Below are 27,001 nucleotides of genomic sequence, written 5' to 3'. Positions count from 1 at the left end.
AACCAGGACAGCCCTACAACGTCCAGAGCCTTCAGGAACTCGGGGCGGACCTCATCAACACCAGGGGCTCTGCCACCAAGGAGTTGTTTAACTGCCTCAGTGACCTCGCCCCCGGAAATTGGCGGGTCATCCACCTCATCCCCAGACTCTGCTTCCTCCTCGGAAGACGTGTCAGTGGGATTGAGGAGGTCCTCGAAGTATTCCTTCCACCGCCTGACAATTTTCTCAGTCGACGTCAGCGGCGCTCCGCCAGCACTATACACAGTGCAGGTAGAGCACCGCTTCCCCCTCCTGAGACGCCTGACGGTTTGCCAGAATCTCTTCGAGGCAGTCTGAAAGTCTTTTTCCATGGCCTCTCTGAACTCCTCCCACACCCGAGTTTTTGCTTCAGCCACTGCCCGAGCCGCACTCCGCTTGGCCTGTCGGTACCTGTCGGCTGCCTCCGGAGTCCCACAGGCTAACCAAGCCCGATAGGACTCCTTCTTCAGCCTGGTGGCTCCCTTCACCTCTGGTGTCCACCATTTGGTTCGGGGGTTACCACCACGACAGGCACCAACCACCTTGCGCATCACACTTACTGTTTTTCAAATATTTATCTATTGCTATTCCGCGCTGCATTGTCTCACAGCATGACTATTATGTCATTTCTCCTTTGTCTTCTTCTGTTTTACTGGCAGTTGGAAACCCATTTAATTAGAGCAGGTAGTTGTACTGCCCTCTAGTGGAAGAGAATGTTATTGTTCCGCCCGTTACTCACGCCGATAGCTTAGAGGACCAATCAGGTGGAACCAGATAACCGTCCACGGCACACCAGTGGATCACCTGACACACCTATGTGCCAAGGCCCAGTGGTTGGGAAACACTGCTGTAATGGCATGGTACAATTCAACATTATATAGCATCATGCTAGCTTGATCTTAAAATAAATAGTGACAAATTACATTAGAAGCAATATCAGGAGACAGATCGTCCCGAGACTTTGCTCTAAAATCTAAAAGAAATGTTTTAAATATGTACCTTTTACTGCGTCAGGTCATCTATAGGCACACAAAGCTACCCAGACATACGACAATTAGACGTTGAGGGAACATTTGTGTATATCAGACTAAACTCCTGACTAAACTCCCATTTCTGAAAATCAGGAGCTTCCTAAAAAGCCTGCTGTAAGTGACACCAACAGGAGGCCAGAGAGCCACCAGATCATTATTAAGCCCAAATGAATCAAACTAATCCTACACTTTGGCCGTATTATTGTTTTACATGATAACAGGACTCAAACTTCAGAAGTTTTAAGAGACACAGATGGCAGCAGATGCACACAACAGCAGGAAGTCTTACTGCGAGTGGAAGCACCATTAATATTTCTCACAAGAGAAATGACTTCAACAGAAAAATGCCAAAGAGTTACTGGAGGACTGATGAAGTCTTTAGGTACAACACTGAACCAGCAAGTACTTATTTTCCAGACAACTCGCTGCTTTCATTCTTTAAGGCTGTGTAAAAGTCACCTGGAATATGTACATACTGCTGTACATAAAGTCTGCTTGTTCAGTGAAATTATACTTGATAAGCTTGATAAGCAACGTTTATGACGAGCTTCACAAGCTCAGTATGAGCTCAGACGGTGGTTCAGCCACAGAACTGATGAAACCTGATTTACAGGTGTTTGAGTCTTTAAAATCCTTTGTGAAGAATAACGTGATCGTGCTAATGTGCAGATGGAGGCCTTAATAATTACTGGACTTTCCAGCAGCAGCACGATTGCAACCAAACCAGGTTCAGAAACCAACACTAGAACATCCTTGGATCGCCACCTGAGTCCCTGCATTTGACTTGAAAAAGCTTTGGCAGGAATGAAGACGAGGGCTTACTCTGCCGTAGATCCAGCTGGCTGACTGCATGAATGTAGCTGAGCTTCTCTCAATGTAGGGACACGGGAGAAAACAAAATCCACGTGGGAGAAAAAAAAAATCTTTGTCTTGTAAACGTAATTATTTGGTGTTTAAAACCACTCGATCAGTGTATGTGCAGATCTTATTCATGCAGCTGCAGTTTGACTTTGTAACAGTGTAACTTCTGATAGTTTGATAATTATTGTGTTACATACATACTGTACTTATTACTTTTTGCTTGTGAATTTATTACTGTATTTCCATTGTGAGTAATTCATGAATATGGATTTGTCACAAAGCCCAAAGGCATTTCCTTTTAGTCATATGTGTCAGGTATGCATGTCTTTTAAACTGTCAGCTGTTCACAGAAACATAAATCCAAACCAAAGCGCCTCCAGGTTCAATCGTTTACTCTCTGGCCAACAAACGGACTTTGACATGTAGAACAGGAAGAGTGCGGCTCTAAAGGAAAAGCTACAGACGCTGGACAATTTCATAATCTTAGATCGGGATTACCCACTGTATGTGTTAGCGCCATAGACACGTATGACACATGCTCAGAGCTGTGATATGTGTATTAAGCATTGATGTGCAAACAATAGTGAGTTAAACATGTTGGTGCAATGGGGATCTCACTTTTGGACACAGGTGAACTTACCTTGCTGGAACTCAGAGAGCTTCTTCATCGCCTCGTCTCGCTCCTCTTCCAGCCTCTTGAACTTATGTAAGACACAGAGTAGCTTCAGTTCATCATTAACCTTTATGCAATGCCACAGCTCAGTCTGGAAAAGCAGGTCATTTAAATGCGATGACAGTATATAAAACTATGTAGATGTTAAGAAGGGAAAACCCCCTGATGGTCTCTGTGAGCACCTCAGACCTTTTGTTTAGCAGCCATGTTTAGTCCTACGTGTACCTAACCTTCCATAATACATGTGTAGATAAATTGTGCTAAACCAAACAAATGAAATAGATTGTTGTGCTACTTTGTCCTCATTCACTGTTGTTTCTGCCATTAAATATCAGTAAATCATTATCTGGTCAAACTTCCTTCTAAACTGAGCCTTACAGATGATCCAGTTTGGCTTGATGCTAAAGATCAACACTGTGTGTTCAGCTTAAGTTTACTGGACGCACACTGAGCTCTGTTCACAGAGGATGTGGACACCGTTATAGCAGGTGGTTCATTATTAATCCTTCACTGCTCATAATAAAACAATACTGTACAATATCAGTGATATTACTTCCTGGAATACTGTGTAGATTACAATGTTCATGAACAAGTATTGTTCCTATACTGGACGCCATGTTATTTGCTGAAACAGGGGGAAATGAGCACTAAAGGTCTAACTACGTTACCCAACATTAGCTTCACAACAGGAGTGAAGTCAATATTGATTCTAATTCTATTGTAATTCTCCTGATCCGTGTTCTGTGTGAGGAATCACACGGGCTAATCTTAGTGTGAAAACGTTTTAGAAATGGAGCAGGGAAACAAAAGCTTGGCAGGTGACTCAGGCTCACCTGTGAAAAGCTCCATTGCTGTGGAACTCGTGATTGTTTCCAGTGTGCTACAGTCACAACAATATTGCAGCAATCATAAGAGGGACTACGCTTGGAGAGATAGAAGTGATTTTTTTGCCATCGTTCATTCTCAGTGTTCGAAACAGTTAAAGACAAATATTACACACAGACTGACCTCATATCTGCTTAGTTTTAGACAATAACAAAAATGTGATCATGGCAGCTATTTAACACAACACTGAGTACTGGACCTGCTCGAGGTTATTATCAGCTCGATGCTTTTTAATCACTTTGAAACCAAAATATTTTAGTTAATGTTTTTATTGTTCAAATAAACAAAGAAAGAAGTGTTACCCTGCTGCCCTGCTGCCCCGCTGCTCGGCCAGCTTCTATTACTGTGAGCACCAACTGTTCTCATCTATCGCAGCTGTTACACTTGTTGCTACTGTAAGCGAGCTGGATCAGAGCTGATCGAGGTCTGCAGACTGTAAACATTAGATTGTAACACTTACTTCCATGGCTGTAGTTTCTTGCTTTCTCTGAAGATCCTCATACTCGTGCAGGGCTGTGGGGAGCAAAGGGTGCCAGTAAGCCATCGCCATCACTCAGTCACAGTAAAGAGCTCCTTTCATCTTCAAAGAGCCCAGTGGAAGCTTCTCTAGCATGTGATAATGTCTCATCCAGTCACACTTGTGTCGTGTCACAGGACTATTATAGCACGCTATTTTGAATATAGTACCGTCTAAATATAACTGGCTTGCGTGCACGTAGTGCAGGAAACTACCTTCCATAATACATGTGTAGATAAATTGTGCTAAACCAAAAAAATGAAATAGTCATTCCACCCTGGAAAAACTTACCATAACATTTGTGCTCATGATGACTGCACATAAACATCTGACCACAACTGTACATTACACTTGTTAGAAAGCTCGTTATCACACAGGTAAGGAGTTTGATTCACTTTCTCTTCGTCGAAGCAGTACACCGTGAACACGTGAAAACAGAGGGAACGTCCTCCTTTTCTTTTGTCCCGTTAATCAGTCACAGAGCTGATTGCACATTATGCTGAGAGCTAGCTTGACGTAGTCACAACATTGTGTTTTAACTTCAGTTATACTACAAAAAACATGCCTCAAACATCATTATGCATCCTTACTCTAACACGGGCCAGGTTATATTACTGGTCGTAATGATTACACCAACTCCATCGTCCCAGCTTGGACTGTGCACTTTTCCCAAATAAAAAGCTGTGGGTGACTACGGACATCACAGCCCTCCTCAAGGACAAGAAGAGGGGCTTCAGAGCGGCACCAGAGAGAAGGTGAGAATGTTCAGGGAGTGTTGAGGGACAGGATCAGAGAGGCTAAGGACAAGTATAAGAGAAAGCTGGAGCAGGAACTCGAGACAACGGCGTGAAAGAGGTCTGCATGAAGGCCATCACTGGACTCAGGCTACCCAACTCTAAACTGGACTCTAAAGGTGGTGTCAGCCAGGCAGATGTTGTCCTGGACAATGCTGGATACCTCCAGGTTGGCCTACAGTAATGCACAGACACCAAACACGTTTGGTGGACGTTTAAACAGATATGTGTGTCTGTGCGCTGAACCTGTACAGTTTATGGATGCAGGCTTGCATTAGGTAATAACTTAGCACTTCTCTTTTTAAAATATGGTCACGTTTGGCTCCAAAACGCCAGAATGACAGAAGCCAAAATCTTGACACAACAGTCTTTGAGATGCACCGTCTCAAAAACAACAGTGACAACAGCCACGTTTATCTTTGATATACAGTCATGAGAAAACCAAAGTTCCCACAGGACTCCATCCAGTGAAAAACTAAATACACCCTAGCTTCTTTCATAAGAGTTAGCAGTTAGCAGCCATGTGGGGCTAATTAAATGCACTTAATTAACTGATGATCAACTACTGTGAACACTTTTTTAATATTATAATATTATGTTTTTGCATTTGTCCTTATTCCACAGTGACGGTGGAGATGGACAGGAAAGTAGGAAGAGAGCGAGGAGCCCAGCAGAGGACGCTGAGCCCTCAGGCCACCTTCACAGAGTCGGCTTCTGATTGACTGGTCAGACACATTTACACCAGTGGAGTACTGGAGGTCATTTAGTAAGCCTCTGGCAGCACTCGTCCCGTTCCTCCTTGCAGATGCAGATGCTGGTCCCATCAGCATCTACGTTGCCTTCCCATTATGAGAGCAACGTAATGGTGTGCTGAAAGAGGCGTCTTCCAGTCAAGTGCTCTGTAGGAGTCAGGTTAGACACGCCTGTCATGCTGCTGTAGATACCTGCCTGTCTCCTGGAATCGCCCCCATGCTCCTGGGACTGTGCTGAGAGAGACCAGACTTTCTGGCAATAGCACATATTTATGTGACATCTTAGAGGACTCGGACTTGTGCAGTCCCTGTATTGTCCTCATGCAACAATTAGTGACACTGAGCCAAGCAAATTCAAAGTGAAAAGAAAACAGTCAGAAAAGAGTGTCAGTGGATTCCACCTGTTCAACCAGTTGTATTTGGAGGGCTTGTCTCACTAACCCTAACCGTCTAATGTTAATTTCATTAAGACCAAAGCTGCTGAAACTGATCAACAAGCTCCTCTGCTACCTTTCATCGCTCATCCAAGTGACTTCTTCAGTCACAGCCGACTGCAGATTACAACACAGAGCGAACACCATCCCCACTGACACAGCAGCCAGGGAGGCAGAAGAACATCAAGAAGGCCCCGAGTAAATGTGGTTATCCCAGCTGGACGTTTGTCAAAGCTGGGAAGGCTCCTAAAGAAAGCTCCAGCTGATCCAGGAGAGAAGGACAACCGCTGCCTAAGAGAAAACCTGTAGTGATCCTGTACGTGTCAGGAGTATCGGAGCAGCTGAGACACATTTTTACTAAACACCAGGTCTCTGTGGCTTTTAAACCCCAAAACACGCTGCGCCAAAAACGGGTCCACCCCAAGGATCGGGTCCCCCCCAAGGATCGGGTCCACCCCAAGGATCGGGTCCCCCGACACAAACAGAGTAACATAGTGTACGCTGTTAAGTGCAGGAGGATTGCCAGGATTTATACATCAGGGAAACCAAACAAGCTCTGGCTACAACACAGCAGAGCCACCTCGTCAGGCCAGGACTCTGCAGTCTATGCACACCTACAGGCCAGTGGACACTCTTTCAATGATGAGCATGTTCACATCCTGGACAGGGAGGAACGGTGGTTTGAGGGCGGAGTCAAGGAGGCCATTTACATGAAAAGGGAAAGACCATCTCTGAATGGAGGAGGGGCCTAAGGGTTCATCTGTCACCATCTTACAATGCTGTGATTGCAGCCATTCCCCAACTCTCTGTCAATGGGACTCATGGTTATTGATCAGTGTTCATGACAAAGTGCATATTAAAGATCAATGACCTCACAGCCCATTGTTCATTCCTTATACAAACTGTTAATAAGGTTGGGCAAACCTGCATGTGGTGACTGAAATAGTCACTGGGATAAGTGACGAAACATTTCTCCCACTGGGAACATTTTAAGTTTCATCAAGTTGCCCAGTGAGCCACGACAGTCAGCAAGCGTGCAAAACCCAGAAGTAGGTCATCTACATGGATTATCCTGCCTTCATGTGTGCTTCTCTTGCTGTCTCATGCTTTACATAGAATGACACGAGGGGTCTTGAGTTGGGTCCAACCTCTTTTTTTCACCACAGGCTTGATTTAAGATTAGCTGTCTAATCCACAGGCCACGTTAGACTGTGGCAGAGTTGTTATGTCAAGCTAAAGCACACTTACTGTACACACCTTTGGCCACAGAAACAAAACCCTTAGAGAGGGCAAATAAGCAGCTATGTGATAACCCAGCCCTCAACACTGGCCAAGCAGTAAATCTTAAAGACGCTCTTCAGGATCTTAAACTGCTGGGCTGTGATGTCACTGCAGTAAAATGCAGCGTTACTACTGGAAACACTTACAGGACCAGAAAAGAAACTTACCCTGATTCGACAGCTTTGTAATAACATGAATTCTGTCGAGTTCCTCCGCAGCCATGACAGAAATCCCTGTCCAAAGTTCAACAGGAAGTGTTCTTTCAAGACACACCTGCCCAGGTGGACACAGCACGAGATAAGAGTGCAGCTGGGAGCATTAGGGCCACATTAGGAACAGTATCAGTGATTATTTTGAGAATAAAGTCGGAATGTGCGGATCACACTTGATTCCAGACGAACTGCCACGGCTGTTGCATCCTTTACAACAAGCTTAGTGTAGATGGCTTTATGAAACACGTGTCATGCAACACATCCTCTTTATTGTACGAGGATGGAAGCGCTGATAACCTTGCATCTGCCATTCTTGATTTTTAGTTCCCAAACACTTCCTTTAATAACTTATTACTCCCGAAACGTTGGAGTCTTGGCTCTTCATACAGTAAAGACACAGAGGATACAAATAATCAGGCAAAACGTCAGACACCACGTGACAATAATAAACGTGTCATTTCTGTCGGTAACGTCACGACGCTCGTCTCTCGCTGCTTCACGAAACGTCACTACTAGCATGTCTAGTTGATTGTATTTACACAGCACGATTCATAGATACAAGTCAAAGTGCTTCACAATAAAACCAGAAATATAAAGAATAATATGAAACTATGAAAACAGGACTTGAAAGCTCGTCTGTGTAGAAACGTCCTTTCCACGGACACCTTGGCACATTGTTTGTGTGGTTTTGTGCCAGAACAGGAATCATTTCCTTTGTAGCACGAGTTCACTGACCGAGGTTGTTTGTCTCTGAACAACTAGAATCTCCACTTTGACCTCAAAAGGATTAAAAACAACAACAAAAATAATAACAGCAATAATAAGCCCGGCTCATCAATATTCTGGCACGCGGACGTCAACATTAAATATAGAAATATCAACAGCAGAAGAACGATGCTGTTTACTTTGTATCCACTTCAGTCACGATAAATGAACCGTGGCGCCGATACAGTGAAGACAGCTGCGCGGTTTTTCTTTGCAGATTAATTTTCCATTCAAACACATCCTGTAAGAATTCAATGTGAAGCAACATGAAACACAAAGCCTTCATTTATCCTTTGCTCTTCTGGTGTGCAGCACATTGTATCCTGTAGCAGCTCCACACAGACGGATGACGTTAGCTTAACTGTCACACTGGCTCATCTGATGCTAACAGCTGATGAAGGCAGTGAGGGAGGACACTGGCTGTGTCAGCAGAAACTGGGAGAGCTGGTTTAGAGTTCACAGCTCTAAAAAGAAAGGATGAGGGAGCCTTGTAGTTACATATTTATACTTTTGTTACAGCCGCTAACAGATATGTTTTTGTAGCTCAGATGTTGGCAGCAGGGGACAATGATCCAGGACACACAACAAAGCACCGTCATATAATTTAATGTAAACTCACAGAACCATGGTTGCACAATAAACAGTTTCTGCAGACAGATGTGATTTCTTTAAAATACACTCACTCATGTTTTTGCAAGACAAATCAAAACAGCACAAAAATGTAAATGCAGAGAAGAAGCAAGAAGGTCCAGAGGGCAGAAGAAAGCATCCAGGTCCACGTAACACGGAGAGCAGAGAGCGCTGACCGTCCTTAAAACAAACACCGGTGCCTGTACGTGTTTCTGTACAGTTACTAAATCATGAAATAACATCTTTCTGAGAACATGGTGGCATCATCACGGGTCTCTACAGGAAACCTTTTGCTTTGCTCTCGTTGGGCTTTATTTGATAAAGAAGATATCTTGATATATAACAGCACAATAAATAAGGACTGATTAGGATACACTTACTCTTTACTCAGACACTTTTCATACACGAACACACTACAGTGAATCTAAAGGAGGGGGTATTATTACTGAGACATGGAAACGGCCTGTTAGCAGAACCAGAGCATGGTGACGTGTGCCTCAGTGACGAGCAGACTCTCGGGGGTAAAACTCTGCCAGCGTGCTCTGAGGAATCCTCTTGAGCATCTCCTTGGGGAAGATTCGCAGCAGCTGCCAGCCGATGTCTAAGGTTTCGTACACCGTCCTGTTGTCGTATGGGCCTGACACACAGAGCAGTCACAGTTAGCAAAACACACCAACACATCCAGTGTTACAACTGCAGTAACCTTACATGTAGCTTTTATCAAAGGTGCAGTTTTTAAAACAGAAACGTGATGCGAACACAATGAAAAAGCCTCTCAGTAAATTCAAATGCATTTATATAGAAACAAATCTCCACAGCAGTCGCCTCCAGGTGCTTTATACTGACGGTATAACAGTAACACAAAGAGCACGTCAGTCACTCGCTGATTAAACACTGACATGAGGAAATCGAACGTGTGGTGCACTCCACGACGAAGTACTCTGGAGAACGTCATACACCTTTTCATCGTGCTCCCATTTTTATTTTAACCCAAGCTCAATTTCTCCAGACCGACTGCTGAAATGATCAGTGAGAGCTGAGTAACCTGCAGCGGTCTCAGCCCCATCACTCACATCTGCAGAGCCGCCTCCATACAAACTGTGACGTGTGTTTCCCACATGCTTTGGATACTGCTGTCGGGATGCACAGGAACATTAGAGTCTATTAGTGTTGAGAAGAGGAATAAGGCTCTGTATTTACCAAGAAGATTACGCCATTTTAACACATTACTCACTCAAAGAGAAGAAAAGAAGGAACCCTCACAGATCAGTATTTTCCAGGAACAAACGTAACCTCAGACATACAATAAATGCCAAAACAGCTGCAGGTATTCGCAGCAGAGCGCTCTGACAGAAGAAAACAGCCGTAGTTTCATACGTTACATGCTGATTACAGGCTGACCTCACTGCTGTGAGATAATAACTACATATCTGTTGTTTACTAAACAGTAACAATCTTACAAATCATATTCAAAACAAGTAACAGACTGCACTGTGACTGCAGTGCAAACACTGAGCTGAGCTTCACAGCAGGGTCCAATGGACCGCAAGCACAGCTGATCCAACGCACGAGGCTGACAGGTGGTGATCGTAAAGACGAACCACCGTGCAGCATCCGTTTAAGACCTGAAGGAACAGAGGAGCACCTCTGAATGTGTCCCCAAGTGCAGTCACAAAACCCCCCAGCACTACGAGGAAGCTGACACGATGGAGGAGGAGGGCCGAGACACACCTTCAAAATAAAGGCCCCTAAGATGCTTCAAATATGTGGAACTTAAAATAAAAGCTATCAGTTAGTTGTAGCCGTTCAGCGTGCCCTGCTTTCCTCCTTCAGCTCTTCTAACCAACCTTTTTATAAATACTTGAAACTGACGACTGAGGCTATAAACTGAATCTAATAAAGGTGTCAGTGAGGTCGCAGATGAAGGAACGTAGGAGAAAACTATGTGAATAAAATGCTGTAATGAAATGTTGTGTTCTTGTGTTCCTGTTACACAGTGTGATACAAAGCTGCTGTCTGTCGGTGTGCAGATCGCTTTTCTTACCCTGAGCAATAAAGTTCTTCTCAAACTTCTGCAGGAACTCCAGATACAGCAGATCATCCGAGGTGAGCGCCTCTTCTCCCACCACGGCCTTCATGGCCTGGACATCCTTACCGATAGCGTAACAGGCATACTGCAGACACACACACACTCACTGCGTGAACTATTACTGCTGCATACCAACACTGCTGCCCTCACACACATTATTCATGGTGCAACGTGCGAGACGGTTTACCAGCTGGTTTGACACATCGGCGTGGTCCTTCCGGGTCATCCCCTCTCCAATGGCAGACTTCATTAAACGGGACAGAGAGGGCAGCACGTTGATAGGTGGGTAGATCTGAAAGACGTAGGATGAGGTTACAGGTGTTACTGGATATTGTGGAAAAGCACAAAGGGCAGCTGTTCAGCTCCAAATGAGAGAAACAGGCCGGCTCTTTAACAGATCTGGCTCTGTGCTGTGTCCACACTGCAGCGTGGTTTCTTAGGTCAGACCTGTCCAAACAACTCTGACCAAAGTCTGATTTAACTGGGATGAAAAGTCTGTGTGTGGAACAAGATAAGGACAAACTCCTCAGCAAGCTGTGCTCTAACATTCACAGCTCACAGTCCCGTGTGTCCCTGCTGCTGTCCAAAAACACAGCAGCTGAGGTACAGCACGCAGGGAGTCTTTACTGTGAAATGTGCAGGATCATGTAGTTTGGAACACACAGTCTAGCTTTGGTTTACAGCTTCGATCAAAACTTTAGAGGAGACTCATGTCAAACACGTCGCAGGTTGAGGAAAAACCAAACACGTGCAGCACGTGGATCAAAGACTCTCCTTCTGGCAGGTTAGCATTTCCTGTCATACTGACTTTGTCAGACAACATAAAAAAAACCCCACAAAACTTTTCCATCCATCCACTTCCGCTGGAGCCTATCCCAGCTGTCAGAGGGCGAGAGGCGGGGTCCACCCTGGACAGGTCGCCAGTCTGTCGCAGGGCCAACACACAGGGACAGACAACCATTCACACTCACACCTAGTGGCAATTTGGATTTTCCAATTAACCTATCCCCACAAGCTGCATGTCTTTGGACGGTGGGAGGAAGCCGGAGTACCCGGAGGGAACCCACGCAAACACGGGGAGAACATGCAAACTCCACACAGAAAGACCTGATGGTGGAATTGAACTCAGGACCTTCTTGCTGTGCGGCAACAGTGCTAACCACCGTGCTGCCCAAAAACCTTTACTTAAAAAAAACAATGTTTCTGTTTGGTCGAGTGTCCATCAAACATGAGCTACATGCGTGCAGTGAGCATGTGCTCTCGGTACACAGACTGATTTCTGCAGTGACAGATGTGACACGGAGGACCTGGGCACAACACGATCGTCTGCAGACATCATCAGTTATCATTATGTTAATATTGTTCTTCAGGTTTTGACCTGTGAGGCCACAGGTTCAAAGCCCGGACCGACACATACCTGTCTGTTGTGCAGCTGTCTGTCCACATACACCTGGCCCTCTGTGATGTATCCAGTCAGATCAGGAATTGGATGAGTGATGTCTGTTCAAAGAGACAAATGCATTTGTTGAACTGGAACACGATGACTATGAAGACGTAGCTGCACCAGCACAGAGAGGCTGTGTTACTCCAGAGCAGGGAGCCCTTTGTAAAAGCCAACACAATCACCCTCCCTGCAGTGCTGTGGGGGGGCGGGTCATGTTCAGACAGGAGCAGGCTCTTCATACATGTTTCCATGGTAACTGACGGCATCAAAAATGTCTACTCATTCCACTTTAGACACCTCCTCCATTAATTCAGTTGCCTCATGGGCAGATTAACTCGTTTAAGGACAGGTGGATGACTGACGACCACACACAGGTAGAGACATGAGGCTTCAGCTCAGAGCTATGGCAGGCGGTGTGCTCTCACCATCGTTGGGCATGGTCAGAATGGGGATCTGGGTGATGGAGCCGTTTCTGCCTTCCACTCTGCCGGCGCGTTCATAGATGGTGGCCAGATCTGTGTACATGTAGCCAGGAAACCCTCGACGCCCGGGTACTTCCTCTCGGGCAGCAGAGACCTAAAGGTGAGGACGAGTTGGGGGAAGCAGACAAAGGCTGTAATGAGACATTCCCTTTATATTTGAATCTCATCTGGGAAAAATGTTCAGGTTGTGTCATTTACTTTGGTCACTGGTACTGGATATAGTCTAGTCTTTACTGGTCTCACTGGCCAGTCCAAACACTTTAGACTTGTTACGACCCGGCTCAAAAGCCGCAACATAAAAAAGGAGACGAATACCAGAGTGTAGGTGAAACGAGGTTTTATCTTAAAATGGACTCTCAGGTTGGCTAAAACGGCTGGTGCCACCGAGGCAAAGACTAGGGAGCTCCCTGGGAAGCTTGCCTCAGGTATGCTTTTATCCACACCTGATTAGGTGTGGCCAATTAGCACCAGCTGAACACACTGAGCAGATTAGAGGCTGCAGAGGGACGCAACAGACTGGTTACACTTAGCCACAGATCTGCAGTTATTTACCACCCATGGGAGGAAGCTGGAGTAGACAACACAAACTCCAAGGTCTGAAACGTTGATGTGAGGCGACGGTGCTGCTCACCACTGTGACCAAGGTTAGGGAATGATCCCCTCCAAGTCAATATGTTTGGAAAAAGAAACTTTAAAAACTGACAGCTGCTATATGAGTGTTTTCACACCTGACTTAAATTTGGTCTGAAACCAATTCAGAGGTTGGCACAGCATCATTCTGCATCCTCGGGTAAACGGGCTGCAACACAGGATTTGGCATTTAAACTGAAGACATCAAATTATTGTAAGACTCAAAACAAAGACAAACACTAGTCTTTACTTCTGCAGAGTCAAGTGATGCTGACTCTTCCATTTCGGTTACAAAAGAGGCAAAGAGCTGATTGGAAATGCTGCCATTCTGTTGGAGACCCTCTACAAAAATGACCAAAGCAAATCTTTGTTCTAAAAGTTCACCGGATTCAGAGCAAGAGGGAAAGAAAATGGATCCTATTCACCTGTGGATTGAAAGGTTGATGGGCAGTCTCCACGATGCTGAACAGCAGAGTCAATGCAAAATTCAACCTTCACGCTTGTGAATGGAAACAGAAGTTAAATGTTAATGTCCCGGCTCTTTGTACACGCTGAATTACCCATCGAGCTGCCCGAGGCTCAGTTGACTATTGGTGCAGACGTACATGTGCCAAGGTTATGAACAGCAAACACACATGCACCCTTTAAAAACCCACACTGTGCTGTGCCAACATATTGAAACAGCAAACTGTGCAACACAAAAGGATTATTACGGAGACACAAAAGAGTGAGTTGAGAGGACCCGACTCCTCGCAACAAGGAGAAAGGAGGGCAGTGGGTGTGAGGGGAGTGAGGATCGGGGGGGTCCATTTCCTTTTAAAGCCAGACCTACAATAATGAAGTTAAGGTATTTCCTAGTAGACTGAAGGACACATTATCCTCCCTTTCAGCAGGAGCTCACGACTTTAGTGAGTCTATCACCTTTGTGCTGATGTTGCTGAGGTTTTACACTGGGGGGTGTTGACTTTGTGCCAGAGTGCAGCTTGAGAGAGGATTCAGTATTTACCACACACTGCTGAATATGTGGCATACATACATATATGTGCGGCAGAGTGAGAGAGCAGATGGAAAAGCTGCATGTAAACTGAATGTGAAAAGAATAGGACACAATTAAAAACAACTTCTAGGATTTAACACTGAGAAGAAGAACTCGCTGACCACGTTAGCTTCTGCAGATGAGCCTGAAGGGTTATTCAGCTGATTTATATTTACCTGGGATATGGCAGCATCTCAGGTTTCCTGCACAACATTGCTCAGTAAAGCCTCTGTGACAATGGATATATAATCCACCAACACCCATGAAGGTCTGGCCTTTGTTTTCACTCTCAGAGGTACAACGTGCATACAATGACACAGTGAAAAGCCTCTGGCAACAAATATCAGCCATGGAAATGTGAGAACCTAAAGGTTCCCCTTTTTATGCACAGCAGCATGATGACACGAGTTGATGTTGTTGTGGACACTCCAGCGACACAAATGAACCAGCTGACCAATTAACATTAATTTAAACACAAACAGTTGGACGTCTTGCAATGAGGCAGAAGGCCTAATGCAGAGCTGCTCCCTGATCCTGTAAGTGTCACTGTCCACACATCAGCTCTTTGTCTTCTCCGTGCACCTCGGAGGCTGTGCCAGAAAAATGTGTTGCTATCTATGAGTCGACGTTGTCCCCATGTAAGCAGCGTTTAAGTGTCCTTTGGTCAGTGTTAGGGAATCTCAGTGGTCACTGTAGGCTAAAGAATCCTCGGCCAAGAGTTGCTCATGAGGTTAAGACTTACGTGAAACACCAAAAAACATTTAAAATGTGGATTCGTCCTACCAGAGTCGTCCAAAGACTCTTCAGGTCAGAATGGTAAATGTAAAATTATCAACCTTTCATAAAGAAGAACCAGTAACCACGACGACTGTGAGCCCGGGCATGAGGAGTCGTTGGATTTGTTTAACACACTTATCTGCATTAAAACAACCAAACCAGCAGTAGAGTTAGTGACCTTAACACGCAGGGCCACCGTTGCCCTGGTGCGCCTAACTTTTTCAACCGCATCGCTGAACACCGCAGTTTTACATGTGGGAAACTGCTGTCCACACAGACAATATTGATTTGTAAAAGATTAACTAACAAGCTTGTGCTTAAAGTGCTTAAAGTGCGTTGGCTCTCTTTGGTGATACTGTAGACAAGTTAAACGTAATCATCACATCGGCTCCTCTGACGACCTGCTTGCCACTGAAAGGCCGTGTTAGAGGGGACACTTGGGCATTTATCGCAGCACATAATGTGTTTCCTGGATACACTGTGCTTTTTCAGATGGCTCCGTGTCAGAGCTGGCTATGAGTTTCAGAAGGATCAGGCCTTAACAAAAAAGTTATCAGTAGTTCTTTCCACCTTTTTACCCACAGCTACATCCACTTCTGTCGGGCCGAGGCTGCTCACTACGGCTGGCATCATCACTGATTTCTGTAATGCACTCGATTCCGATTCACGAGGTCCTGATTCGATTCAATTTGATTTAGCCTCAGACAGTCAGAAATATTATAATTTGATGGTTTATCAGCATTGATACATGTGAGCCTTCATCAGAGGTGTGAGCATCACAGCAGAGGCCTTTGTGTCAAAGTAACTGAGGATAAAACAGAAAAACATGATGGGGATTTTCCTGTTTTCTATAGCAGATCAACTTTAAAATATTCTGCAATATTGCATAGTTTTAAGAAGTTTACATTTCTTCAGTATTGAACAGCAGAAATGAGGCTTTCTCGTCCGAGCGGCCGACAGCGCTGTAAACAACGGTAGACTGGAGGGTGATAAACGAATGAATGATGCAGGAAACAGAGATTTGAGACGGGAAACTGTTCTCGAAGCACAGAGAGAGCTGTGCAGGAAGTGTGATTTTATTGTGCTGGTAGCAAAGCAGCAGAAGTCAGAGGGGATTCATGACGACATTAATTATATGTGGAGCGTAGTTTGGATCTTCTTTTGCTGCTGCTTCAGTGAATTTTGGTTGGAGAGAGATAAAACCTGCAGCTCAGAATCGAGTGCAAAAAAGACGGAAACACAAAGCGCCGACGCATCAGAGTCAGCGAGCTGTCGGCTTTCGGCCCGACGCCGTGTCCGTGTGAGAAAGCTGATTGTGATGCGTCGGGTCCGCTCTGTGTTTACGTTTTTTTCAAAACCTTGAACAGCTGGTCACACCAAAGATTTTTTTTTAGTCGCATCATTGAAAAATATGGTCGCACTCTAGAGCCCTGAATACAGAGCATTAGATTAAAACGTTGTGACTCACTGGGATTTGGCTTTTACACCGATGTTATTTTGACAAACAACACCTAAACATTAGCTGAGCCAAAGACAGTAAAGGCAGTCGTACCTCTCTCAGAGCTTCAGCGTAGGAGCTCATGTCAGTGAGGATGACCAGGACGTGTTTCTCACACTGGTAGGCCAGGTACTCTGCCGTCGTCAGCGCCAGGCGGGGAGTGATGATACGCTCGATGCTAGTTAGCCGCAAGAGAAAAGTCAAGATCTTTAGTAGCTCTCAGTCCACGAGACAAACAATTACGAGTAACACACACAGCAGCCCACATGTACAACATCAGCCAGACTACTGCTGGAGATCATTTCTTACGTGGGGTCGTTGGCCAAGTTGAGGAAAAGGCAGACATTGTCCATAGAGCCATTTTCTTCAAAGTCAGACTTGAAGAAACGAGCCGTTTCCATGTTGACCTGAAACAGATGCCATAAGCATTTCAGAAATCATCTCTGGAACATTAGTGGCTTCACAAACTGTGAGGTGTCCTGGAGAGATGCAAGAACGTCTGAAGGCATGAAGGTACTGAAAAGGCAGCAAAGAGCAGGAGCGAGCCATTCTGTCACGAAGGGAACGTGATGTTTGTAAAACTCCTCATAAAGACTTACAGTTGACGTCATTAATATAAACACGTTCATCATCCTCCTTCCTTCAGTTTCAACTCAGAAATGGAAATTCGATCACTGTTCCATGTGGTAGGTTCACAACATTAGTACCAGGCGAGTAGTTCAGTGTCAGCAACGCACACAGCTACACAGACATGTTATTTACCATACAGCACATGTGACTGATGGCTGCGAGAACCACATTCAACCACCGGTCAAAGTTCCTCAATGGACTTGATGTTATACTGTTAGACACGATGAGCAGTGCCAGAGCCGCGACCTCAGGCACAGTCTGACCAAAACAATCAGAAGCCCAGGACGTCCAGAACTTGGACATATATGTTTGCCTTACACCTGCAGTCGTATTGAACAGCGATGGATGGTGAAGGACAGGAAAGGATGATGTGGCGTTTTCCTCTCTGAACTCACAGAATCCAAGTTTGCACTGTGGTGACTGCAGATACTTTATTACATTGTAAGTCTTTTTGAAATGTAAGTCTGTAACTGTAAGAGACTGTAAGTCTCTGGCTAACACTGCCAAATTGCACTTGAAAGCCTCCTCCAGCCTGTGCCGGGCTGCGCTGTCATATCCTCCATGTGTAGCTTTTCCACCACTCTGGCTGCTCCAGCTCATCGTGATCCCTTTGCTTGCAGAGCACGTCAGCACTTCCCCGTGGTCAGACGTCGTTGTTCAGCAGGATGTCCACGTGGTCCAGTAACAGGCCTGACAGTGGTTTAAACCTGCAGCCATGACTTTGGTCACAATCTGAATGACAACATTCATGCTCAGGGAAAGTTTGGTGCAGGCTGTAGTGAAACATCAGCGATGCTCTGCTCAGTGACGTCTGCAGTGAAGCTACAAAGCCTATCAGCAGCCACCCACACCACAACCCCACACCTGTGTTTGGTCTGTCAGTGGGATCCTTTCTGTGGCCCAGCAGCGCTCACAGCAGAACACTGTGATTCGTACACCTTTGGACTCATCACAGACCGCCGGTGACGTTTCTGCTATTTTCATGTTTCTGTCTGTTACAGTCTTTGCAGAGAGAGACACGTCTCTCATTTGTCAAGTCTGACAAAGACATATTCTGAATTCTTTTACTCTCCTGCTGTTAACGGCTTCCTGGGCCTGACTATTTCCTGAGCAGCCAACAAACCAGCACACGTAGTTGAATTTCAGCCCTCCAGTCTTCTGAATCAGGTGTTTTCCACATTTTTCAGCAAAGGCTTTGTGTTTGTGCTGGGAATGTTCTGCAACACAAACTTGTTGTTGTTTGTCGTTTAGCACACTGGCAGTGAAAACAAATCAATCTGCACACGTGGCATTAAAGGCTTTTTCAGAAGCTTTGCTTGGATTCATCCATGGTGAAAATCACACGCAGGCGTCACACATCAGCAGTTAGCACACATAGTTTGAGTGTTTCATTTTAATGTTACAAAATCACCATAACCTCATAAATTTACAGACATTTAAAAAAGTAACACACCAAGATAAGAATAATTCCTGATTTTTAAACGTGACAGCGAGCAGAATCCCGGTCGCTGACCCCGCGTTAGGATGACAACCTGAGGAAGAGTTTCAGTTGAAGGTGTGACGTTCAGCACACCGTTTCAGCTTGATTCACTCTGATGCTGTGATGGTGCACACTGTGTGCTAAAAATGCATATCCAAGCACTGCCTTCACTGCTTATCCACAGTCGTCACACACCAACCACCGTGGGATGTGAACTGTGCAAGGTGAAAGGATGAAGGATTACATTTAGCAAGTGAAGCAAGTGAGTGTGTGTGTGTGTGTGTGTGTGTGCGTGTGTGTGTTCGTTCCTTGGAGGTCAAGCCATCACAATTGAGCATTACAACAGATGGAAGGAGCAGCTGAGGAACACAGAACTTGATACGGGAGGCTGACGGCGGCCTTTGAATTACTAAGCTGTCTACATGGCTGGGGGCTATGCTCAGAGGTGCAGAAATAACAAGAGGGACTTAAAGGTTAAATCACCTGGTGAATAAAGGACAACATGCAGGGCGGGAGGAGGGAACAAGGTGTCACATCAAGGTTAAGAGGGGGATTAGAGCCACAGATGGGCTGGGAAGAGTTTGAAAAGCTGAATGCTGCAATTTGTCTGCTTACCCCCATGGCTGCGAAGACAATGGCAAAGTTGTCTGCACTATAGTCCATCACATCCTTGGACTTCTGCACCAGGCCAGCCTGACGACAGATTTGGGCAGCAATCTGAAAGCACCAATAAGAAACAGAGTCAGACACACAGACGGATGGACAGAAGGGCTAACAGTCGACAAAAGGCTCTCAAAGAACATGTAAGCTAGAGTCAAATCCATACGAAAGCGTCACCTGAGGCTCAAAATGATCACGTGCTATTTACAGACTATAGCTGCTGTTATTAATGAAGAGACAATCACCTAGGAAACTACAGCCACTCACACTGTGACTGAGCGGCTGCAGCTGCCTCTCCATCAGGACTCAGTCTCATTACCGTTTCATATCTGACATTCAATCCCTACATAAACCACCACATTACATATAAGACTGCAGAGACGCTGTGTCGCTGTAGTGAATGTGTGACATGATCACGGCCCTGACCTCTCTGTGCACCTTGAATTCAGCCACAGGGTGGCTGAAGGGAAAAGGCCTACATGGATGAGCTCTGTCACGTGTGCTTGATGACACAATGACACCAAACAGACCATAATTAGGTGGAGAACACGTTGTGCGTTTGTTTGGGCACTTCTGCAGCACGTTAATCATGTAAAATGATCCAGTTATGCACAGCTGATCCTTTTGTGGGCACAGTGGAAACAAATGTTGGAACATATTTCCAAAAGTACGTGCTGACAGATTAAAAAAAAAAAAAAAAAGCACCTGTGCGTTTGTGGTCACATGATTCATTCGCTCGCTCTAGCACTGCTTTGGTTTGAACTGTAACACTTTGATCTGTTCTACAATAATAAAGGTTTTAAATGTCACATAAATTGCCATAAGCAGCAGCTGCTCTTTATGTTTTAAATAATGCACAGCGACAGGGCATCTGGCTGTAGGTGCTGTGGATGCTGTAGGTGCTGTGGATGCTGTGGATGCTGTTGTAAGTGCCCTACCTGTTTAGCAGCATGGCTCTGAATGATGGGTTTGTTTGGTGAAAACAGAGCTTATAAGTCCACAGAGCAGAAATTAGGCTGGTGATCAAATCCTAACAATAAAGCTGGTGCTCTTGAGCTGAACACACTGAACCTGACCCAGCTTTATACAGCGAGGGATATTTGGGGATGTAGTACATTTGTGAAGTGTCTGAACATGAACACACTACAACTGAGTCATGAATTTCCACTGTGAGGCACAAAAACTTCCAAAAAGGAAGCAAAACAGCTGTCATGTGACACAGAAGGACCACAGCTACCACTCGTGAATCATCCCACTCACTCATGTTAAACATTTCCACTGAAAGACTTCCACAAAATTGGACCTCAACATATCCCAAAGCATGTAGCTTAAACTGCTGAGCGAGCAAAAGGTTTTTGGTGTATTCAAAGCAGCTGTGAGTTCTTGGTATGATACAACAGTTTGGTAAAAGCATGACCTCCCAGAGTACAGGGATGAAATAAGTTGAGTTTAAAGCTGCGAGTTAAAGAGACAAAGGTTCAAAAGGACAGACTAAAGATGAGGGCTGCACTAATGATTGGTGACTGATCACCAGCAGCCTGAGGCCAATTGTTTTTATCTTGTTTTATCAGTAATGTAATAAATAATCGTTACATTTGTAACAAATGTAACGATAATGTAATACACAAGCTGTCCACGTCTGAACTCTGACATGAGTGAGGATGAGGAGGACGTATCCATTACTCTCATCTCTAAAGAGAAGAAAACACAAAGTGCTGCTTCTGTTTCATCCATCCATTCGCTTCCGCTTATCCTTTTCAGGGTCGCGGGGGGCGCTGGAGCCTATCCCAGCTGTCAGAGGGCGAGAGGCGGGGTACACCCTGGACAGGTCGCCAGTCTGTCGCAGGGCTAACACACAGGGACAGACAACCATTTGCACTCACATTCATTCGCACATTCACACCTAGTGACAATTTGGATTATCCAATTAACCTATCCCCACAAGCTGCATGTCTTTGGACGGTGGGAGGAAGCCGGAGTACCCGGAGAGAACCCACGCAAACACGGGGAGAACATGCAAACTCCACACAGAAAGACCCCGGCCTGATGTTGGAATTGAACTCAGGACCTTCTTGCTGTGCGGCAACAGTGCTAACCACCGTGCCACCGTGCCACTGCTTCTGTTTGTTTTTAAGTAAATTCTACTTTATCTCCTGTCCTCAGCCTTTACACATGAACACCTAAATAAATACCTAAATAAAAAAGTATGTAAGTGGCTGTAAATGTATCTGTAATATCTGTCCACTCCATGATAAACCATCCATCACTGTATATAAATGGTGCTCTCCCATTAGTACCGCATTCTTTTTCTGTATGCGGGAAGTGGGACATAAACTCCCTGGTGTCGGTTGGGTTTTTCTAATTGTTGTTATTTGGACCACAGAGCATGTATTAGGTGGGTGGATAGCACTACTTTAACCTCCTCTGGTCTCTGGTGATCTGGCAAACTAAGGAGCAGACTGTCCGAACCATATCTGGTCTTTAAGTGAGGACGTGATGAACCACACTACTCTGAATTTATTATGGCTGTTGTGTTTTAATGTTTTAATACTTTGAATCTTGTTCTATTTAATCTGAACAAGCCCCTAAAACAGGCAATGATCACTGGCCTCTCTCAGTTTTTATTACCACTGTTCATTTTAAAGATCAGTTTTTAAACCCATACGATGTACAGTGGGGCAAAAAAGTATTTAGTCAGCCACCGATTGTGCAAGTTCCCCCACCTAAAATGATGACAGAGGTCAGTAATTTGCACCAGAGGTACACTTCAACTGTGAAAGACAGAATGTGAAAAAAAAATCCATGAATCCACATGGTAGGATTTGTAAAGAATTTATTGGTAAATCAGGGTGGAAAATAAGTATTTGGTCAATAACAAAAATACAACTCAATACTTTGTAACATAACCTTTGTTGGCAATAACAGAGGTCAAACGTTTACTATAGGTCTTTACCAGGTTTGCACACACAGTAGCTGGTATTTTGGCCCATTCCTCCATGCAGATCTTCTCGAGAGCAGTGATGTTTTGGGGCTGTCGCCGAGCAACACGGACTTTCAACTCCCGCCACAGATTTTCTATGGGGTTGAGGTCTGGAGACTGGCTAGGCCACTCCAGGACTTTCAAATGCTTCTTACGGAGCCACTCCTTTGTTGCCCGGGCGGTGTGTTTTGGATCATTGTCATGTTGGAAGACCCAGCCTCGTTTCATCTTCAAAGTTCTCACTGATGGAAGGAGGTTTTGGCTCAAAATCTCACGATACATGGCCCCATTCATTCTGTCCTTAACACGGATCAGTCGTCCTGTCCCCTTGGCAGAAAAACAGCCCCATAGCATGATGTTTCCACCCCCATGCTTCACAGTAGGTATGGTGTTCTTGGGATGCAACTCAGTATTCTTCTTCCTCCAAACACGACGAGTTGAGTTTATACCAAAAAGTTCTACTTTGGTTTCATCTGACCACATGACATTCTCCCAATCCTCTGCTGTATCATCCATGTGCTCTCTGGCAAACTTCAGACGGGCCTGGACATGCACTGGCTTCAGCAGCAGAACACGTCTGGCACTGCGGGATTTGATTCCCTGCCGTTGTAGTGTGTTACTGATGGTGACCTTTGTTACTTTGGTCCCAGCTCTCTGCAGGTCATTCACCAGGTCCCCCCGTGTGGTTCTGGGATCTTTGCTCACCGTTCTCATGATCATTTTGACCCCACGGGATGAGATCTTGCGTGGAGCCCCAGATCGAGGGAGATTATCAGTGGTCTTGTATGTCTTCCATTTTCTGATGATTGCTCCCACAGTTGATTTTTTCACACCAAGCTGCTTGCCTATTGTAGATTCACTCTTCCCAGTCTGGTGCAGGTCTACAATACTTTTCCTGGTGTCCTTCGAAAGCTCTTTGGTCTTGGCCATGGCGGAGTTTGGAGTCTGACTGTTTGAGGCTGTGGACAGGTGTCTTTTATACAGATGATGAGTTCAAACAGGTGCCATTCATACAGGTAACGAGTGGGGGACAGAAAAGCTTCTTACAGAAGACGTTACAGGTCTGTGAGAGCCAGAGATTTTCCTTGTTTGAGGTGGCCAAATACTTATTTTCCACCCTGATTTACCAATAAATTCTTTACAAATCCTACCATGTGGATTCATGGATTTTTTTTCACATTCTGTCTCTCACAGTTGAAGTGTACCTCTGGTGCAAATTACTGACCTCTGTCATCATTTTAAGTGGGGGAACTTGCACAATCGGTGGCTGACTAAATACTTTTTTGCCCCACTGTAGCAATGGCAATAAAACTGAGAATGGTACTGCTGGACTAATATTTTTGTTACTAATTTGTCTCTCATTCATTTTTCCCTTAAAAGTTCAGAATCAGAAGAATCAGAATCAGAAGGGTTTTATTGCCAAATGTTGAGCAGGTTTACAACATTAGGAAACATTAGGAAATTGCTGCGTTAGCGTTAGCGTTCATCCTCCAGCTTCACTATGCTAATGTTATGCTAACATAGCTGTGTTGCTAGCGATCAAGTAGCACATCATTATATAAGATAAGATAACCTTTATTAGTCCCACACGTGGGAAATTTGTTATATATACACTGGTATATATATATATATACCAGCTAGCCCAACTTCAGTAACCCTACAAACGTCACTGCTGTTTAGTTTTCTGTCTTCATTTATGCTGGAAGTGATAGCAGAGCTGTACGTTTGAATTTATTCAGAAATCTCTCAGTCAAACATGCTACATCATGTTTAGGTAGAAGCTAGCGAGCTAACTTCCTGCTAACTTCTAACTCTGTTAAATGTAATAAATCCTGTTTTCAAGGATGCCTGGATGTTAAACTTAATTGTTACACCTGGTAAAGCAGCAACACTGATCATTTTATTAAAGATGAAAGAATTCAGACAGTTTTTAACTCTCAGTGATGCTGCAGTGTTCGTTTGACTTTGGGACCTGAAGGGACGGAGTTTAGGACCCAGAAACAGATAATGATGTCAGACTTACAAACCGGACAGAGACACATTACTTTTGTGTTTTACTCCATGCACTTCTTCCTTGTCAAAATCTGCTTGCAATACCAAATGAACACAGGAAGTAATGCAATAGGTTTAATGAAGTTATTCTTGTTGCAACAGACTACATGCAGTGGGAAGGGTCACCTCATTTTCAGTCTTCTGCCTAAACTGACACTGACTCGAGTGGCATCATGTGAAGATGCTATCCGAGTTCACTCTGAAGCCACTACAGAGACACCAAACACTACATGAACATAATGCTAAACACACTTATATCAGCTAATACTCAGGTATGCTCTGGTGTTTACGATGGGGATTGATTCTCAATAAAGATAAAAGGAGATATTCAGCACTTCCAGTGGTACCTAGTAGAGATGGCACGATACCACTTTTTTATGTCCGATACCGATACCGATATCATAAATTTGGATATCTGCCGATACCGATATGAATCCGATATAGTGTTTTTTAATCAACAAAACTGTTTTTTAAAATATCTTGCTGCATTTTGCAAGTCTGCAAGTTCATACTCAAGTTTAAAACAACAACTACACTAAAGCTATTCTGTTATACCTGTATACAAAAAAAATATTTCATAGTTCAGCAATACTGATCAATCTAATAAACTTAGACCTACACCATCCTCCCTATTCTGGTATTTTAAAGAGTACTTAGCGTAAATATTAAGCAACCTAACTAATAGGGTTCCAACTCCCAGCAACAACAAAAATAAATAAATAAAAAATAGGGAACCACCCCTCACGCTCCACCTCATGATGCTTAATCGACGTAATCAACCTTAATTTGATGCAGTGTGAAAAAAAATGCACAGAAATCAATTATTTTTCAAGAAATATTAAATAGATTCAACATCTTTCTTCAACAAAATTGCAGACTGCACAGATGGTACCTTCCCAAAGTAAAAAGTACTATAGCTTACTAGGGTATATATATTAGACTTAATAGTCACTATGTACAGTAATTGACTTCTATTCATTTTACATCAAATTAAAACTTTGGGTGTCAGATAATTATTTATTAAAAGCTCGACATTTTAAATGAGAATAAGAAAGAAAAGTATGTCTTTGTGCCCCCTTTTCCCAGTTAATGCCCTATCGGCCCCCCTGGCTAAACTTTGCTAGATCCGTCCCTGCACAGTTACCAGCGTCAGCTACGTAGAAAAAGATCCTGGTGTAGAAATTAATATTAAATAAATTCTAACAACAGCTTATCAAGCTTAAACGTGCTGCTGTTGTTCAGCCGCTGGTTTGCTCTTTCTGGCGCAAAGTGGACCAAAAACAAACGAGAGACAGACTCGCGACAGAAAAGCCGATCAGCTGATCATTTAAGCAGTTTCATGATTGAAGTAGCAGCCGGAGAGCGAGAGGCAGTCGCTTGTTAAGCTTAACGTGGGAATGCTTTACAAACATTCAGAGATGGACTTACACACTTGCTTTACTTCTCTCGGGGATAACTTTGTCGGAGATGAAATGCCAGGTTGCTAGCGAAGCTCCACATGCTATCCAGACCACCGACAGGTCCTGCATGCCACAGCTGCTCTATCACGTGATGCATACTGCTCCGACATGCTAACGTTCTGAGGTGAGTTACGGCATGTTGCAAGTTTTGTGAGGTGCTTTCGTGATATTTAATGGATCGGATTACATTTTTTATTTTTCTCCGATATCCGATCCAGTAATTTAGGTCAGTATCGGACCGATACCGATACGTAATATCGGATCGGTCCATCTCTAGTACCTAGTGGCCCAGCATTTTACCAGCATTGAGACTTCTTGGTGTTGTCACTAAAGAAATAAAATGGTATGCTGATCTCACCTCATTGTGGGGCAACCCAGCGGCAGAGAAGATGGGGATCTTCTGTCCTCGAGCAATGCTATTCATGCCATCAATGGCTGAGATGCCAGTCTGGATCATCTCCTCAGGGTAGATACGGCACTGAGGGTTGATGGGCTGACCTGAGAGACAGAAACATGTATTCAGCTGGACACAAAGGAAGCAATAGCACACTTCACTGTTCATCATACAGGTCAGTCCCACAGACTTGACCAGACAAAACACGCAACAGAAAAAACGTAGTAAGAAAATGGTGATAGAAAGTAAAAGGCTGTGCAACTGCTTAAATGGAAAGTGAGATTATTAATTTGATGTGAACAATCAGAAGCAATTATATCGTGTTATTGTGGAAGCTAACTTACACTGTACATTCATGTGCTCCAATAAAACTCTGCTGAGCATAGTTTACATTCTAGTTACAGTGACTACATACTGAGTCAATGAAAATATTTCCTATTACAGTTTCAACACGCTCTTCTGAGCTGCAGTAATTAAATAATAGTGCAAGGACAACAGCTACATTAGACAAATGACTGTTAGGAATTCTGCCAATT

The 27,001-nt window shown here is 44.4% G+C and overlaps 2 protein-coding genes across 3 annotated transcripts in view; both read right to left on the bottom strand.

Annotated features, from left to right (window-relative positions):
* The window catches only part of shtn1 (shootin 1), a 40,730-nt gene extending 33,040 nt beyond the window's left edge, over window positions 1–7,690 (bottom strand). Inside the window, exons 1-3 of one of the 2 annotated variants that reach the window (XM_026191158.1) lie at window positions 7,414–7,690; window positions 3,929–3,981; window positions 2,551–2,611 (exon numbers count right to left, since the gene is read on the bottom strand). In XM_026191158.1, coding sequence (XP_026046943.1) covers window positions 2,551–2,611; window positions 3,929–3,981; window positions 7,414–7,468 — 169 coding nt within the window. In that variant the 5' untranslated portion in view covers window positions 7,469–7,690. The remainder of the gene's footprint in view (window positions 1–2,550; window positions 2,612–3,928; window positions 3,982–7,413) is intronic. The other variant, XM_026191157.1, reaches the window with a different exon arrangement.
* A 1,123-nt stretch (window positions 7,691–8,813) lies between these two features.
* The window catches only part of atp6v1ba (ATPase, H+ transporting, lysosomal, V1 subunit B, member a), a 44,794-nt gene continuing 26,606 nt past the window's right edge, over window positions 8,814–27,001 (bottom strand). Inside the window, exons 6-14 of the mRNA XM_026189747.1 lie at window positions 26,430–26,569; window positions 19,535–19,636; window positions 17,119–17,216; window positions 16,864–16,987; window positions 12,812–12,962; window positions 12,360–12,442; window positions 11,130–11,234; window positions 10,898–11,027; window positions 8,814–9,490 (exon numbers count right to left, since the gene is read on the bottom strand). Of these exons, the coding sequence (XP_026045532.1) occupies window positions 9,351–9,490; window positions 10,898–11,027; window positions 11,130–11,234; window positions 12,360–12,442; window positions 12,812–12,962; window positions 16,864–16,987; window positions 17,119–17,216; window positions 19,535–19,636; window positions 26,430–26,569 (1,073 nt within the window). The 3' untranslated portion in view covers window positions 8,814–9,350. The remainder of the gene's footprint in view (window positions 9,491–10,897; window positions 11,028–11,129; window positions 11,235–12,359; window positions 12,443–12,811; window positions 12,963–16,863; window positions 16,988–17,118; window positions 17,217–19,534; window positions 19,637–26,429; window positions 26,570–27,001) is intronic.

This window comes from Astatotilapia calliptera, chromosome 13, assembly GCF_900246225.1.
Source record: "Astatotilapia calliptera chromosome 13, fAstCal1.2, whole genome shotgun sequence".
NCBI classification, from domain to species: Eukaryota; Metazoa; Chordata; class Actinopteri; order Cichliformes; family Cichlidae; genus Astatotilapia; species Astatotilapia calliptera.
The sequence above is the reverse complement of the archived record's forward strand: the minus strand, read 5'-3'. Positions and strand labels throughout refer to the sequence as shown.